We start from the raw sequence: 13,869 nt of genomic DNA, 5'->3' as shown, positions 1-13,869 counted from the left end.
CTTTATTTCTCAGTATTTCAATTCACACAAGATGGAATGAACGCGAGCGGCAGCCATCGACAATTGAACCTCAGCAATTCTTGAGCTTGGACGCTGCCATTGGACGTGACGCAACGTGGACAGTATAGCAGCTTTCATTGATTTCCAAGGAAGCATTTCCTATATGGCTGATGGCAATGCCGGACGACCGATGGCTGTAGTGTAGCAGGGCCGTAGGTGGAGTTTTTGTTGGTGTACTTTTTCAGAACGCTGTCATCCAACTGTTGTTTTAAAATATCTAAATGTAATTATATTTTCTAAAGTTCCCAGATGAGCAATTCTTGACAGATCCCTCTGATCAAACCATCTTCACCTCTAGTTACATTTCTTAGATAAACGCATAGTTTTATTTTTTATTTAACCTTTATTTAACGAGGAAAGTCATCTTAATTTACAATGACGGCCTACCCCGGCCAACGCTGGGCCAATTGTGGGCATTGGCCCCTTCCCTTTGATTGAATTTGCAGTTAGTAGAACACATAATCACCGACGTCCATTGGCTATGAGCAAATGAGCTAAGCTCATCTCTCAAACACGCCTGGCCATTAATTACAATAGGTTCCCCCTGAATGATTGCCAGGGTTTGGGTATTGGTCCTCCCACTCAGGCCCCGCCTTCTCTTCCCCATCCCCTACTGGCCTTTGTCCATAAAATGCCTGACAAAGACAGGAAGAGGGGCTTGGGAAGAATGTGTGGTATTAGATGGCAGTAACGCCGCATAGACACATGGGTTTACACCCTGGCCCTCTGTGTGTGAAACCATGGAGCAAATGCAGAGGCTTGGTTCCAATGGAACACCTTTACCAAAGTAGTCCCAGCACCTGATAAAACATTGTTTATTACTCATGTGAATTATAAAAGGTCACTAAAGTAAATTAGTGTTTACCTTGTTACCAACTAGCCTGAGATAGAAACCTGGATGTAGCAGGAGTTATATGTTGTTATTTTTTGCTTTTACTCTGTTTAGATGATTTTATAGCAACTTTTCTGTATTCACCATCAGATGGTTCTCTCTATTTCTCAGAAACAGTTTCACCCAACAAAGAGCAAAAACATTTTCAACATAACGAAAGCAAACCAAACCAACTCAAGTAAGAGGCATAGAAACCCCTCATCCTGTCCCTCAAACCCATTTCTGCTGTCCCTCATAGCCAATTTCCATTTAGACGGTATTAAGAAAATAATGGAAATCCGCTGAGGTTAGGCAAACTGAAAGCGGAGCTTTGCCTTTGGTGACAAATCCTCTGGGGAGTGTTTATAGAAGACCTTCAGCGTCAGCAGCAGTGCCCTAGCTAAGGACAGCCCTGGCCGGCAGCAGAGCTTGTGGGTTGGAGGTTCCACCATGGTGACTCACAGGGTAATCATGCATGTTTGCACTCGCAAGGCCCCAATGCTGTCAGAGGGCCCCGGGAGTGGGGCCGCCAAGCTTTACACACTCCAAAATAGCACCCCGTGGGCGTGTGGTGCAGCTAAATTTACTCTGCAACAAGTGCGAGGGAGCCAGTTCGCTTTGCTGCCACTTGTGCCATGGAATTACTTAATAGTGACTCAGGTTGACTTTTAACCATTTCTTTTATTTACTGAGATGCAGTGCCTTAGACTGCTGCACGTGACACAATGATGATGACTATGGAAGCTTGTAGGGGCGATTACAAATAATTTCATGGAGTGGAATCTGATATATAAAAAAAGGAAACTAGTATTCAGACACTTAAAACTTATTTTGGTATTTCATCTAATTTGGGGGGGGGGGGGGGGGGGAATAAGGCTTTTAAGGGACTCTTGTTAAAAGCTGAGACCTGGAAATGGTGAGCAAATATATATTTCCTTATTTGGGTCAGACTGGAAAATATTAAGTAAACGTTTGCTTCCTGTTAGCCGCCTCCTGAATAAAATTTTTGCTCTGTCCTGTGTCAGGGATCTAAAGTGAAACCTGAAAAAAAAGAGGCCTCCCATTGTTTGCGATTGTCCAGAAGCAAATGGGTCTCGAATTGCAGCTCTGAAAGGTAACAGGAAATTGACAAATCGCTAACCCACTCAACCATTCAGAGGAACAAACGGTACATTCCAGCAAAAAAGGGAAATGCACATTAAAAAGGAGCCATTTGGAAGAGTTGTTCTGTTCATGCAAACTGTTGAACCACAGTGACAGGGAATCCTACAGGTTGTTCCCTGCAAGAGCTTATCCAGATAAATCACAAAATGCCACTTCTTTGGTTTCTACAAAAATACCACTCAATGTTTACCACCCAGCCTAGTTATATTATCCACATTAGACTTTACCTCCATGAACAACTGTGCTTGTTTTATTCCTGAGGTCAAGTTTCCCCACTCCCTCCAAACTGAGATTGTCTGAAATACTAATTGCCACCTCAAAGTTAAACCCTGGTATTTTAGTGCATTTCCTGTTGCCGCTCTGCTATTTCAGACTCACTAACCTTTAGAAGTGAAGACTCATCCCCTGGGGGTCAGCAAACTTCCAGAGTGATAAATTCACTGACAAATGAAAAAGGCAGCCAAATGGGGGCTGTATCTGCCCCATCTTTACTTTTAGTGAATGAACCATGCCATAAAAGCTTGGCATTGATAGGTTTATTATCTTTGAACAGGTGGACCTGGGTAGTTGTAATGGTGGCTCTCATTTCTCAGACACATACTGTGGCCTCACAATATGGAGACCATTTGAGAGTTGGGAAGATTCTGATATACTGTAGCAACTTTTAAAACCAGGGATTAAAGCTATTGCTTAGTTTGTTGATGACCTCTTGCCTGGAATGAAGTTTCTCAAGTGTTGGAACTTCCAGTTAGTATCATTGGTGGCCATTTCGCATTCAGATGTAGGCTTATTTTACATGATCAGTTTAAAGAGTAATCAAGCCAATAAATAGAATCCCGAAATAACGGGCTTGCAACATTCAGGTTAAAAGTGGTTCTGACTCACTTCAAGTACATTTTTTTAACCAGAATTCCACACATGAACAAATGAATGTACAGCAAAGTGGTGTTGACCAAACTATTTCACATTACGCAAAGAAATGATACAAGAACTAAACTTGCACCCAATCACTGCTTATGAAATGCCTTATTACCCAGAAAGCTTTCAAACCAGAGTTAAACACTCCCAAGGGTCAATGTAAAGAGGATAATCAAGACACAAGACATTTTTTTTCATTAATTAATATATTTTCTGCATTAAAGTTAACATAGTTTATTCTTTTGTGCCACCCTTTCCTTTTTCAGTAAGTATTGATATTGTTATATTCAGACATGAGTAAATTTAAGACTGTCTTTTGCAATAAATATCATAAAATAATAGAGCTTCACATAATAAATATTTTTACAAAAAAAAAAAAAAGACATTTTCCTTTTTTTTTTAAAGCCAGATCGCTCTTATGGATTTGAGCATACAATTTACAAAACAAAAACAAGGGAAAGAATGCCACAGAATGTGTGTGAATGATGAGTGGGGAAGGGGGAGAAACATATCCAACAGAATACTATGAGATGGATGTGCTTTCCACAATGCAACTCGAGCACAGAAACCCAGCTAGCCATGGTCTGAGTGGGGTAGCAACTGGGAATTCCAGCAATCCTTGTTTGCTATGAACACGTGGTAACAGCTACATATTGCCTAGCTAGATAGTCCTTCACAGATTTGGTAAGAGGCTGCTCTCACTTGAAGCTTAAAGCACCAGGTAAACACTGCCTAGCTAACAGAAAATTATTTCAAAAAAAAATTAAAAGTGTTAATGAGTAGCTGAAGAGAGACAAAAAAAAAAAAACAACCATTGAAGACAAACACTGGTCTGTAAAAACATGGTCCTGTTGCAAAAAGGAAGGAGAGAAAAAGAAGAAAAAATAATTGAGTGGTTTTCATATTCCGTGCTTTACTCCTTTCAGGAGAAATGGAATTGGGTGGGAGGTGCTTAAAATGTTTGATAAACATCAATAGTAATAGTGACTATTATGGTCATCATCATTATCATTGTCAGAACCACACAGGGGAACAACTGCCCGCCACTCTACCCACACACACACATACAGGATCAGGAAGGCTTTTCCTGGGCCTGGTGGGACCAGCGCTCCAGTTTGCAATAGACAGTGTTGGAGTTCTTGCAGCGGCAGCCGGGCCTGTTGACTTGGTCGTAGCAGCCCTGGCACGCCTTCAGGCACCCCTTGACGGGCGGGTAGCACAGCAAACAGGGGAACAGTACCGACAGTAATCCCATGCAGAGAAAGCGTGAGCAGCAGTGGGAGCGTGACAGCGAGCAGGGGTGGTCGGCGCACGAATCCCCCTCGTCGTCGTTGGAACAGTGGTAGAAGATGCCCTTGACCAGGCACATGCACGTGCCATGCTCCAGGGCGCTCTCCGCCGAGCACAGGCACTGGCCGTTGCAGGCCAGGCATGAGGGCAGGGTCCTTGGGGCTGTGCAGTCTCCGCACTTGCACTTCCCGCAGCATTCGCAGATGAACTGGTGGCCAGAGGCCATGTCCCCTTTCCCTGAGGGCTTGAGCGGTGCCTCCAGTGGCGGCAGCGGGTGCGAGCCCTGCTGGGAGGCTAGCAGTGCCTTGGGCTGAGTCCGAAGAGGCTGAGCACGCTCAGCTCTGTGGTGGTGCTGGTGGAGGGCCACCATCCCAGGCCTAGAGGGAGGCGAGCGGGCCAGGAGTCCCTGCTCAGAGGATACACTGCTGTTGCTCCCTGAGCTAGCCGCACTGCCTGTACTGGTGGAGCGATTAAGGCCCGGGGCCCTGGCGCTACACTGCTGGCCCCCGGCCACTACCACAACCCCACCGTGGTGGCCCTGCCCTACCGGCCGGTGCTCGTAGTTGTTGTTCACATTGACGAGGATCACCTCGTGAGTCCTCTCCTGCTGCTTGTCGGGCCTGGGCGCCATGCGGGGCGCAGGGGGCCTCCGGACCACCGAGGGCCCTTCTGTGTACTCGTTGCTGGAGCGGATGGCCTTGATTTGGTCCAGGGAAAGGATGGCGGCATGTTGGAGCTCCCGCTCGTAATCTGACCTCTGCCGGTCCTCCAGGGAAGGCTGCTGAATCACCACTAATGAACCGCCAGGGCCATGTTGACTTTGGAGCGCCATCTGGGGTGATCACCACTTCCGACATTCACCATGGACTTGGCATGCATCGGAAAACCTGCGAGGGACAGCAAGAGAGACACAGGAAAGGGCCATCAGTAAAGACAAGGATGTCATTTGCAAATGAGAAATATAGGGTGGTGGAGTTTTGGAAAAGTGTTCCCTTATCATTTTAGATTCAACTTTTGATTGGAAAAGCTAAAGAGCTGAAAAAGTAGAAACATCAATAGATCCTTGGATGGTCTCAATTTATAGATCAAACATTGTTCATTGATGATCATATTTCATCAAAGTTATAAAACGGGTTAAGAGCACAGTCTATTGAGAGGAGTATGCTATTTTGTGCTTACATCCCGATTTTAGTATTAGCAGAAGCTATTTATCCAGTTAGTCAATTAATCTTAAAATAGCTAGGTTAGACAACCACATCAGTCGTAATATGTACATTTTTCTTCAAATAAGTTAAGTTATAAGCAAAGTCAGTGCTAGTAGGAAAAGACAAGTGCAGTCAATATTTTTAACTAATTAAGAACATGTTCACATAGCCCTACTAGTTTTTTATGCAAGCCGTGGGGGGAAAAAGTAGACTATTAATGAGACTTTTCATACCTTCCTCAATATGCACACATCCAAACTTCAGTACAAATAGGCTACTTCCCGTCCTCATTTACATTTGTATGACTGGTTAACATTTAAATGTGCCAAGGCGACGGAACGAGGCCACGATCCAAAAGGACAAAATGAGCTGCCTCGCGTATTATTCGATTACTAAACGAAAGAATGTAAGAAGGAAATGTGGTGACAAAACTAAGGTCACGACAGAACCCGACAACAGTGTCAACTTTATGTCCATATAATTTCAAGCAAATTTGACAACTGAATTAAAGCCAATACCATTACTGGTTTAAAATATCAACAGCTTCTGGAATTAACCGTGGTAGGTCTAGCTATATAGTCAGTCGTATCTCTTGAAACTGTAACGCAAACGGGACCCTACTCAATAGGCATAAACACATGTCAGTCTAATCAACATGACGCAAGCATACAAATACGTTTAAAAACGGATACAATTAGTAGATATACATTATCTGCGCGAAGACAGCTTGCTTATAAGCAGAGCCCTATAATTTATTGACTTCATGAAACCCCACGGTAGCTTACACGGAGCACAGTAACTAGGTTTAGCCAGGAGATAGACGGGCGGCCTAATTATTGTATTGTAAAAGGACAAATACACCGACAGTCCTAGTGTAGGCTACTTCAAATATGTCTATGCCCTAGGGTTTAGTTGACCGAGAGACGTCCCATGTGATAGAAACCACAGAGGATCAAATCAACGGATCTAGAGATGAATAGAAAAACAAGGGGTGAAAGCTTATGAATGAAAATTGGGCTACGGTGGGGGGTGGGGTGTTTGTTTGCGCGTCGGAGTGATCGCTCTCCCCTCTGAACCAAACTATGACCGTTTTGATTCCCTTCGAGAGTCGAATGGTCTGTGTTAAATAGGCATTCCGAGTAGAAGACACAAGTAAGCATGTACAATATGAAGCGAACTCTCCACAGATACAAGCACCAGAGGATGCGTGTTCCCAAGTCCATCTATCTCGACATACTAACGACAAGCATAGTCCATGCAACTGGCAACAATGTTTCCAGAACCGGAGTTCTGAACTCTATGGGTATATTAGCCTACTTATCCGAGGAAGATTAGTTGTGAAATGTTCGTTGTATCCTGTCTACATTTTAGCAACAAAGAATCTATGAACAAACCAGACATTTCCAACATGTTTCATTGAGGGGAGATACGCACCCATCTGTAACCATCCATAACGTCGAATCCATCAACCAATATACCAAAACTCCATCCAAGGAAATAGTCCAAGCGTATTTTAATTAGCTCTTAAAATTCGTAACGACGGCTTTAAATCCAAATACGGATGTTGTATCTTCTTTCGTTATTCCTTCTCAAAATATGGTGCATTACACCAATGTGCTCCAGAAACGGTAAATCAACGTTTCTTTATGGAATAGGTACCAAATAGCCTAAAAGTTGCGCACTTGAGAACGATCTGGTCAGACAACACTGTTTATTAGTCCTAGGGCAGAATAACAATTGCAGGGAAAAGCTTTAGGATTCTTAAAAGCACAATAATTCACGATTTGATGACAAATAATTATATATCCAATGGTTTTCAGTCTTCTAATTCTGCTTGCAGAATAGTAAAAGTAGCTTTCTGTTGTGCGGAATGCTCAAAAGCAAGCGCTAGTCGAAGACGTGCTCTCATCAACACTGCAGGACTGTCGAGCACTGAATGAATGAGAATGTAGGGCTCAGTGTTTGCTCGACAAGCCAACTCCCATTGGCCATTCACGCCACTGAAAAAGGATACATCGCATCCGCTCTTAATTCATTGGGCAGATGTGTAAGGCTGGGCGATAGAGATGTGTGCAGCAGTTAAGGTGGAACGGTTTACAATTGCCGATAAGCTCATTTCCGTTCTTGTGGTTGCAAACTATTGAACAGTGGCAACAAAATGATCCCTTTTGAATCGATAACGTTGTTTTATTTTATGCATTCCACGGTATCTCACCATTCCATTTACGCATGGCAGAGTTAGAAATACACAAATGCGCATAAAACTCTAGGCAGACAATAATATAAGTATGTAATACTGTTGGCCTAAAGTCTATATCTAAAATACATAATAAAATGGCCGATATAGAAAATGAAATGGCAATCCCTCCACTACTCATTTGTTTTTTCCCCCCCAGTGGCTCAGTAAACTTAACTTCGGAGCCCCCTTAAGAAAAAGGCACCCCACAAGCAAGGGGAAAGATTCCCCCCACCCACCGCCTCCCCTCTGTTCTTGACTGTCTGGTTTGATTGGTGTCGCGGATGCGCTACATCCGGATCCACGAGAAAAGGAAGTTCAATACAGAGTCAATTTATCCTCTTCAAATGGAAAAATCAATAGATGAATGACCTCAATACAATCTCGGGTCAGCAAATTCTGCAAAACTTCTACATTTAACGGACTGATAAATGCATCTGTAGGCCTATATGTCTCTGGTGTTTGGGTGGATATATATACAAAAAAATAGTTTGGAAGCTTAAGGCTTGATGATAAAGCAATTCCTGCTGGATTCCCAAACGACAGATGGGAACCTCTTCATAGTGGTCAGAAGTGCGGAGAGAAGTCAGACATTTTATGGTTACCCTACAGCAATTAACAGATTTCCATGGATGCAATGATTAATATACCATCCGTGCTTGTTTTCACCCTGGATATATCCAATAAGCAAATGCAAAGCAAACGTAAAGTGCACATTATTAAAGACGAATGCAAACGTTTCCTTCAAACTTCTCACCCCATGAAATAATCTGTGTTGCGTTGGTATAACTCCTGCTTTGAAAATAGCCTAAGAAAGACCCTTGGTTAAATTTATTGATGTTGGCTATGTTTCTGTATTGTAATCTCCTTCTTCTTTTTTTTTACCATGCCTAAAATAATCGATTTGTCTTATGAAGATAACATTTTAAAAAGCATTAACAAGCATATAGAGAAACAATTCATTTATTACATTGTAGCCTAATATTGTATTTCAGGTAGAACAGGTTTCTAAACAACACTTTTGTAGAGAATTGTGCCTTAAGATTGGTTATTTAGGGAGACTAACAATTAGGCCTACTGAGCACATAAAAAAAGTAGCCTATTGATTAAATCACATGGGCTATTCTGGTCTATTATTTCTCCCTATTCACTGATGTAATGTCCATTGGGAAACCCTTGCGACTCCAGTGGATAACTGCATTTATGGTAAACATTTTGCAGTCGGTCCGCAAAGAGTCTTGCAGCGTTGGCATTTTTCCTCTGTGACGTCGGAAAAAACTCAAGCCGCGTTGCTGTTAATAGTTGATATACGACTGGACGAGAGAGTCTGGAACGCGAGGCTTCACGGCGTTTTCAAAGTGTCTCCCCATGAAGAGCTGTGCTTTTATGTCCTCTTGCAGGGCCAGCAGGGCAGCCTCTGCATACTGCCGCTATCTGCGACAGATACAGATAGGACTGTCAGACAGCCAGATCTCGACCCCCTTACATTATGTGAGCATCCACAGCCACTAGGGCTGTGGTGAGTAGGTAAACAATGAACCTCTATAAAATGCATTGGTGGAAAAAGTACTCAATTGTTTTACTTGAGTAAAAGTCAATATACCTTAATAGAAAATGACTCAAGTAAAAGTGAAAGTCACCGAGTAAAACACAACTTGAAAATTGTCTAAAAGTGTCTGGTTTAAAATGTCCTGAAGTACAGTGGTAGAAACAGTACTCAATTGTCATACTTGAGTAAAAGTAAAAAGTAGAAGTAAATGCTATACATCAAATTCCTTATATTAAGCAAACCAGATGCCAAAATGTTCTTGTTTTTTTATTTATTTATGGACAGACATGGGCTCTCGCCTATTCAAACGCAGTAGTTGTGTTTCGTGAGTCTACCAGATCGGAGGCAGTAGGGATGACAATGCATCATATTGATAGGTGTGTGTATTGGTCCATATAGCTGTCCTGCCTGAGCATTCAAAATTATGTAACAAGTACTTTTGGGTGTCAGGGAAAATGTATGGGAGTAAATGTAGATACTTTCTTTAGGAATGCAGTGGAGTAAAATCCAATCAAATGTTATTGGTCCATACAGGTTTAGCAGATGTTATTCCGGGTGTAGCGAAATGCTTGTGTTCCTAGCTCAAACAGTGCAGTAATATCTAACAATACACAAAAATACACACTAATCTAAAAGTATAAGAATGGAATTAGGAAAAATTTAAATATTAGGATGAGCAATGTCAGAGTCTGAAGTACAGTTGAAGTAGGAAGTTTACATACACTTAGGTTGGAGTCATTAAACTAGTTTTTCAACCACTCCACAAATTTCTTGTTAACAAAACAAAAGTTTTGGCAAGTCGGTTAGGACATCTATTGTGTGCATGACACAAGTCATTTTTCCAACAATTGTTTACAGACAGATTATTTCACTTAGAATTCACTGTATCACAATTCCAGTGGGTCAGAAGTTTGCATACACTAAGTTGACTGTGCCTTTAAACAGCTTGGAAAATTCCAGAAAATGATGTCATGGCTCTAGAAGCTTCTGATAGGCTAATTGACATCATTTGAGTCAATTGGAGGTGTACCTGTGGATGTATTTCAAGGCCAACCTTCAAACTCAGTGCCTCTTTGCTTGACATCATGGGAAAATCAAAAGAAATCAGCCAAGACCTCAGAATAAAATTTGTAGACCTCCACAAGTCTGGTTCATCTTTGGGAGCAATTTCCAAACGCCTGAAGGTACCACGTTCATCTGTACAAACAATAGTACGCAAGTATAAACACCATGGGACCACGCAGCCGTCATAACGCTCAGGATGAACGCGTGTTCTGTCTTCTAGAGATGAACGTACTTTGGTGCGAAAAGTGCAAATCAATCCCAGAACAACAGCAAAGGACCTTGTGAAGATGCTGGAGGAAACAGGTACAAAAGTATCTATATCCACAGTAAAACGAGTCCTATATCGACATAACCTGACAGGCCGCTCAGCGAGGAAGAAGCCACTGCTCCAAAACCGCCATAAAAAAGCCAGACTACGGTTTGCAACTGCACATGGGGACAAAGATCATACTTTTTGGAGAAATGTCCTCTGGTCTGATGAAACAAAAATAGAACTGTTTGCCCATAATGACCATCGTTATGTTTGGAGGAAAAAGGGGGATGCTTGCAAGCCGAAGAACACCATCCCAACCGTGAAGCACGGGGGTGGCAGCATCATGTTGTGGAGGTGCTTTGCTGCAGGAGGGACTGGTGCACTTCACAAAATAGATGGCATCATGAGGCTGGAAAATTATGTTTATATGTTGAAGCAAAATCTCAAGACATCAGTTAGGAAGTTAAAGCTTGGTCGCAAATGGGTCTTCCAAATGGACAATGACCCCAAGCATACTTCTAAAGTTGTGGCAAAATGGCTTAAGGACAACAAAGTCAAGGTATTGGAGTGGCCATCACAAAGCCCTGACCTCAATCCCATAGAAAATATGTGGACAGAACTGAAACAGCGTGTGCGAGCAAGGAGGCCTACAAACCTGACTCAGTTACACCAGCTCTGTCAGGAGGAATGGGCCAAAATTCACCCAACTTATTGTGGGAAACTTGTGGAAGGCTACCCAAAACGTTTGACCCAAGTTAAACAATTTAAAGGCAATGCTACCAAATACTAATTGAGTGTATGTAAACTTCTGACCTACTGTGAATGTCATGAAAGGAATAAAAGCTTAAATAAATCATTCTTTCTACTATTATTCTGACATTTCACATTCTTAAAATAAAGTGGTGATCCTAACTGACCTAAGACAGGGAATTTTTACTAGGATTAAATGTCAGGAATTGTGAAAAACTGAGTTTAAATGTATTTGGCTAAGGTATATGTAAACGTCAGACTTCAACTGTATATGTATATGTGTATGTGTGTGTGATGGGATATATAGACATTATGGACAGTATGTGGATAGAATGTGTAGTATATCTGAGGAATTGTATATGTACAGCCATAGTTGAATATTATGGACTTGACTAGAATACAGTCTATACATATGAAATGGGTAAAACAATATGTAAACATTATTAAAGTGACCAGTGGATGGTAGCAGGGTGAACAGGCTGTGGCTCAGGTGGCTGAGGTCCTTGATGATCTTCTATGCCTTCCTGTGACACCAGGTGCTGTAGATGTCCTGAAGGGCAGGCAGGGTGCACGGTGTTGTGTTGGGCTGACTGCACCACCCTCTGGAGAGCCCTGCGGTTGCGGATGATGCAGTTGCCATACCAGGTGGTGATATAGACCGACAGGATGCTCTCAATGGTGCATTTGTAAAAGTTTGTGAGGGTCTTAGGGGCCAAGCCAAATTTCTTCAGCCTCCTGAGTTTGAAGAGGCGCTGTTGAGCCTTCTTCACCACACAGTCTGTGTGGGTGGACCATTTCAGTTGTGTACACTGAGGAACTTGAAGCTTTTCACCTATGGATGGAGGCGTGCTCCCTCTGCTGTCTCCCGAAGTCCACGATCAGCTCCTTCGTTTTGTTGACGTTGAGGGAAAAGTAAAAGTTGTCAAAAATATAAATAGTAAAGTACAAATGCCCCCCCCCCCAAACTACTTAAGTAGTACTTCAAAGTATTTTTTACTTAAGTACTTTACACCACTGACAAAGAGGTTGACCCCATCATGACCATTGGAACAAAATATGGATATTTAGAGATTAATTTACACATTTGTAACAGTTTGTATTAAGTCATGTATAATACTACACAATACATATTATAATACATACAGCCTATAGTTATTACAAGGTTATACGCACACACGCACACACGCACACAGTAGAAAAAAGTATCTGATTTGGATAACACACACAACAGATTATTATGTTGAATGAATTCAGATTGCACATTTGATTTCAAGGGAAATAAATGACACCAATGCTGAGGGCCATGCATTCTGTTTAATCTCAACCAACATACAGTATTCCCAATCCTGCACTTCCATCTTTTGCAGTCACAGCAACGGTGCATATCCTGCAAATCTCAACACACAGGGCTATCAGTCACTGGAAAATACAGATTGGTTCAGTTGGAGATTTTAGGTCGGTGGATTGCATAAGTCGCCGTCGGCAAGTCGTGCCTTAGAACAGAATGATAGTTCTGGAGGAGGTGGTGATATGGCTGGGAAAAAGGCGTCTGGCGTTCATCAGCCATCACTGGCCAATCTCCCACAAAAGTTGCCGGGCCGTAGGCATGTCACTGTTGCATAATTCAGGGGGAAATTGTAAAACAGGGTCTGCCACCGCCACCTCCCATCACACCAGGGGAACCCATAAAGGCCTCAATGTGTTTGGAAAACGAGACCTATATAGGAAAATCTCAATGGAGGTGAGTTAGTGCTGGGTTGGAATAAAAGCCTGCGCAGACTGTGGCCCTCCAGGACCGGAGATGCCCATCCCGTTTCTAAACCAAGGCCCACACGACGTCCTGGTCTACTCCACAAATCATCTGGGCCCATATTCATAAAGGCTCCCAGAGTATGCATGGTGATCTAGGATCAGCTTTGCCTTTTAGGTCACTATTAATACAATTGTATGGACAGGGGGGGACCTGATCCTAGATCAGCACTCCTACTCTGCGGGAGCTGCAAATGTATTACATTTATTTTAAGCAGAGGAAACTGAACCATTTGGAAGGTGACCTCACAAATTCCCTTGGCATATTTGCATGACATAACATATGCCATTTAGCAGACACTTTTATCCAAAGCGGCTTACAGTCATGCATGCATACATTTACTTATGGGTGGTCCCAGGAATCGAACCCACTAGCCTCCCGTTACAACTGCAATGCTCTACCAACTGAGCTACAAAGGACTATATTTCTCCCTATTCCAAGAAGGGCACAGAACAAATGTGTACCCTACAATTAAGGAGTCTAGGAGGCAAAAAATATATATTCCTGGAAGGAATAACCACCTTATTGCAATGTGAAGGTCGAAGGGGGAGAAAATAAAAATGGTGGTTCCTTTTGAGCTTATCCATGGGACAGAGGCTGCCAACAAGATGGCAGACTATTGCCATTTCTAGACATTACCAGGTAATGGTAAGAGAAAGGTACAGATCTCAGATCCTAAATCCGAATCTTTTAACCAT

At 42.5% G+C, this 13,869-nt stretch overlaps 1 protein-coding gene across 2 annotated transcripts; it reads right to left on the bottom strand.

Moving 5' to 3' along the window:
• Positions 1-1,596: 1,596 nt before the first annotated feature.
• Positions 1,597-7,040, bottom strand: spy1 (sprouty homolog 1). Of its 2 annotated transcripts, none has more exons than XM_014199406.2 (2): positions 5,742-6,935; positions 1,597-5,190 (listed from the first exon to the last, which is right to left on the bottom strand). In XM_014199406.2, the coding sequence occupies exon 2, from the start codon at positions 5,133-5,135 to the stop codon at positions 4,086-4,088; it is 1,050 nt and encodes a 349-aa protein (XP_014054881.1). In that variant the 5' UTR covers positions 5,136-5,190; positions 5,742-6,935; the 3' UTR covers positions 1,597-4,085.
• Between the last annotated feature and the right edge of the window lie 6,829 nt (positions 7,041-13,869).

This window comes from Salmo salar, chromosome ssa05 (genome assembly GCF_905237065.1).
Source record: "Salmo salar chromosome ssa05, Ssal_v3.1, whole genome shotgun sequence".
In the NCBI taxonomy this organism is placed as follows: Eukaryota; Metazoa; Chordata; class Actinopteri; order Salmoniformes; family Salmonidae; genus Salmo; species Salmo salar.
Note: the sequence above shows the minus strand (reverse complement) of the source record. Positions and strands in the feature narration are given on the sequence as shown.

Bases quoted from the DNA above. Each gene is read 5' to 3' on its own strand.
- spy1 (XM_014199406.2), bottom strand. From the start codon at position 5,135: ATGGCGCTCCAAAGTCAACATGGCCCTGGCGGTTCATTAGTGGTGATT.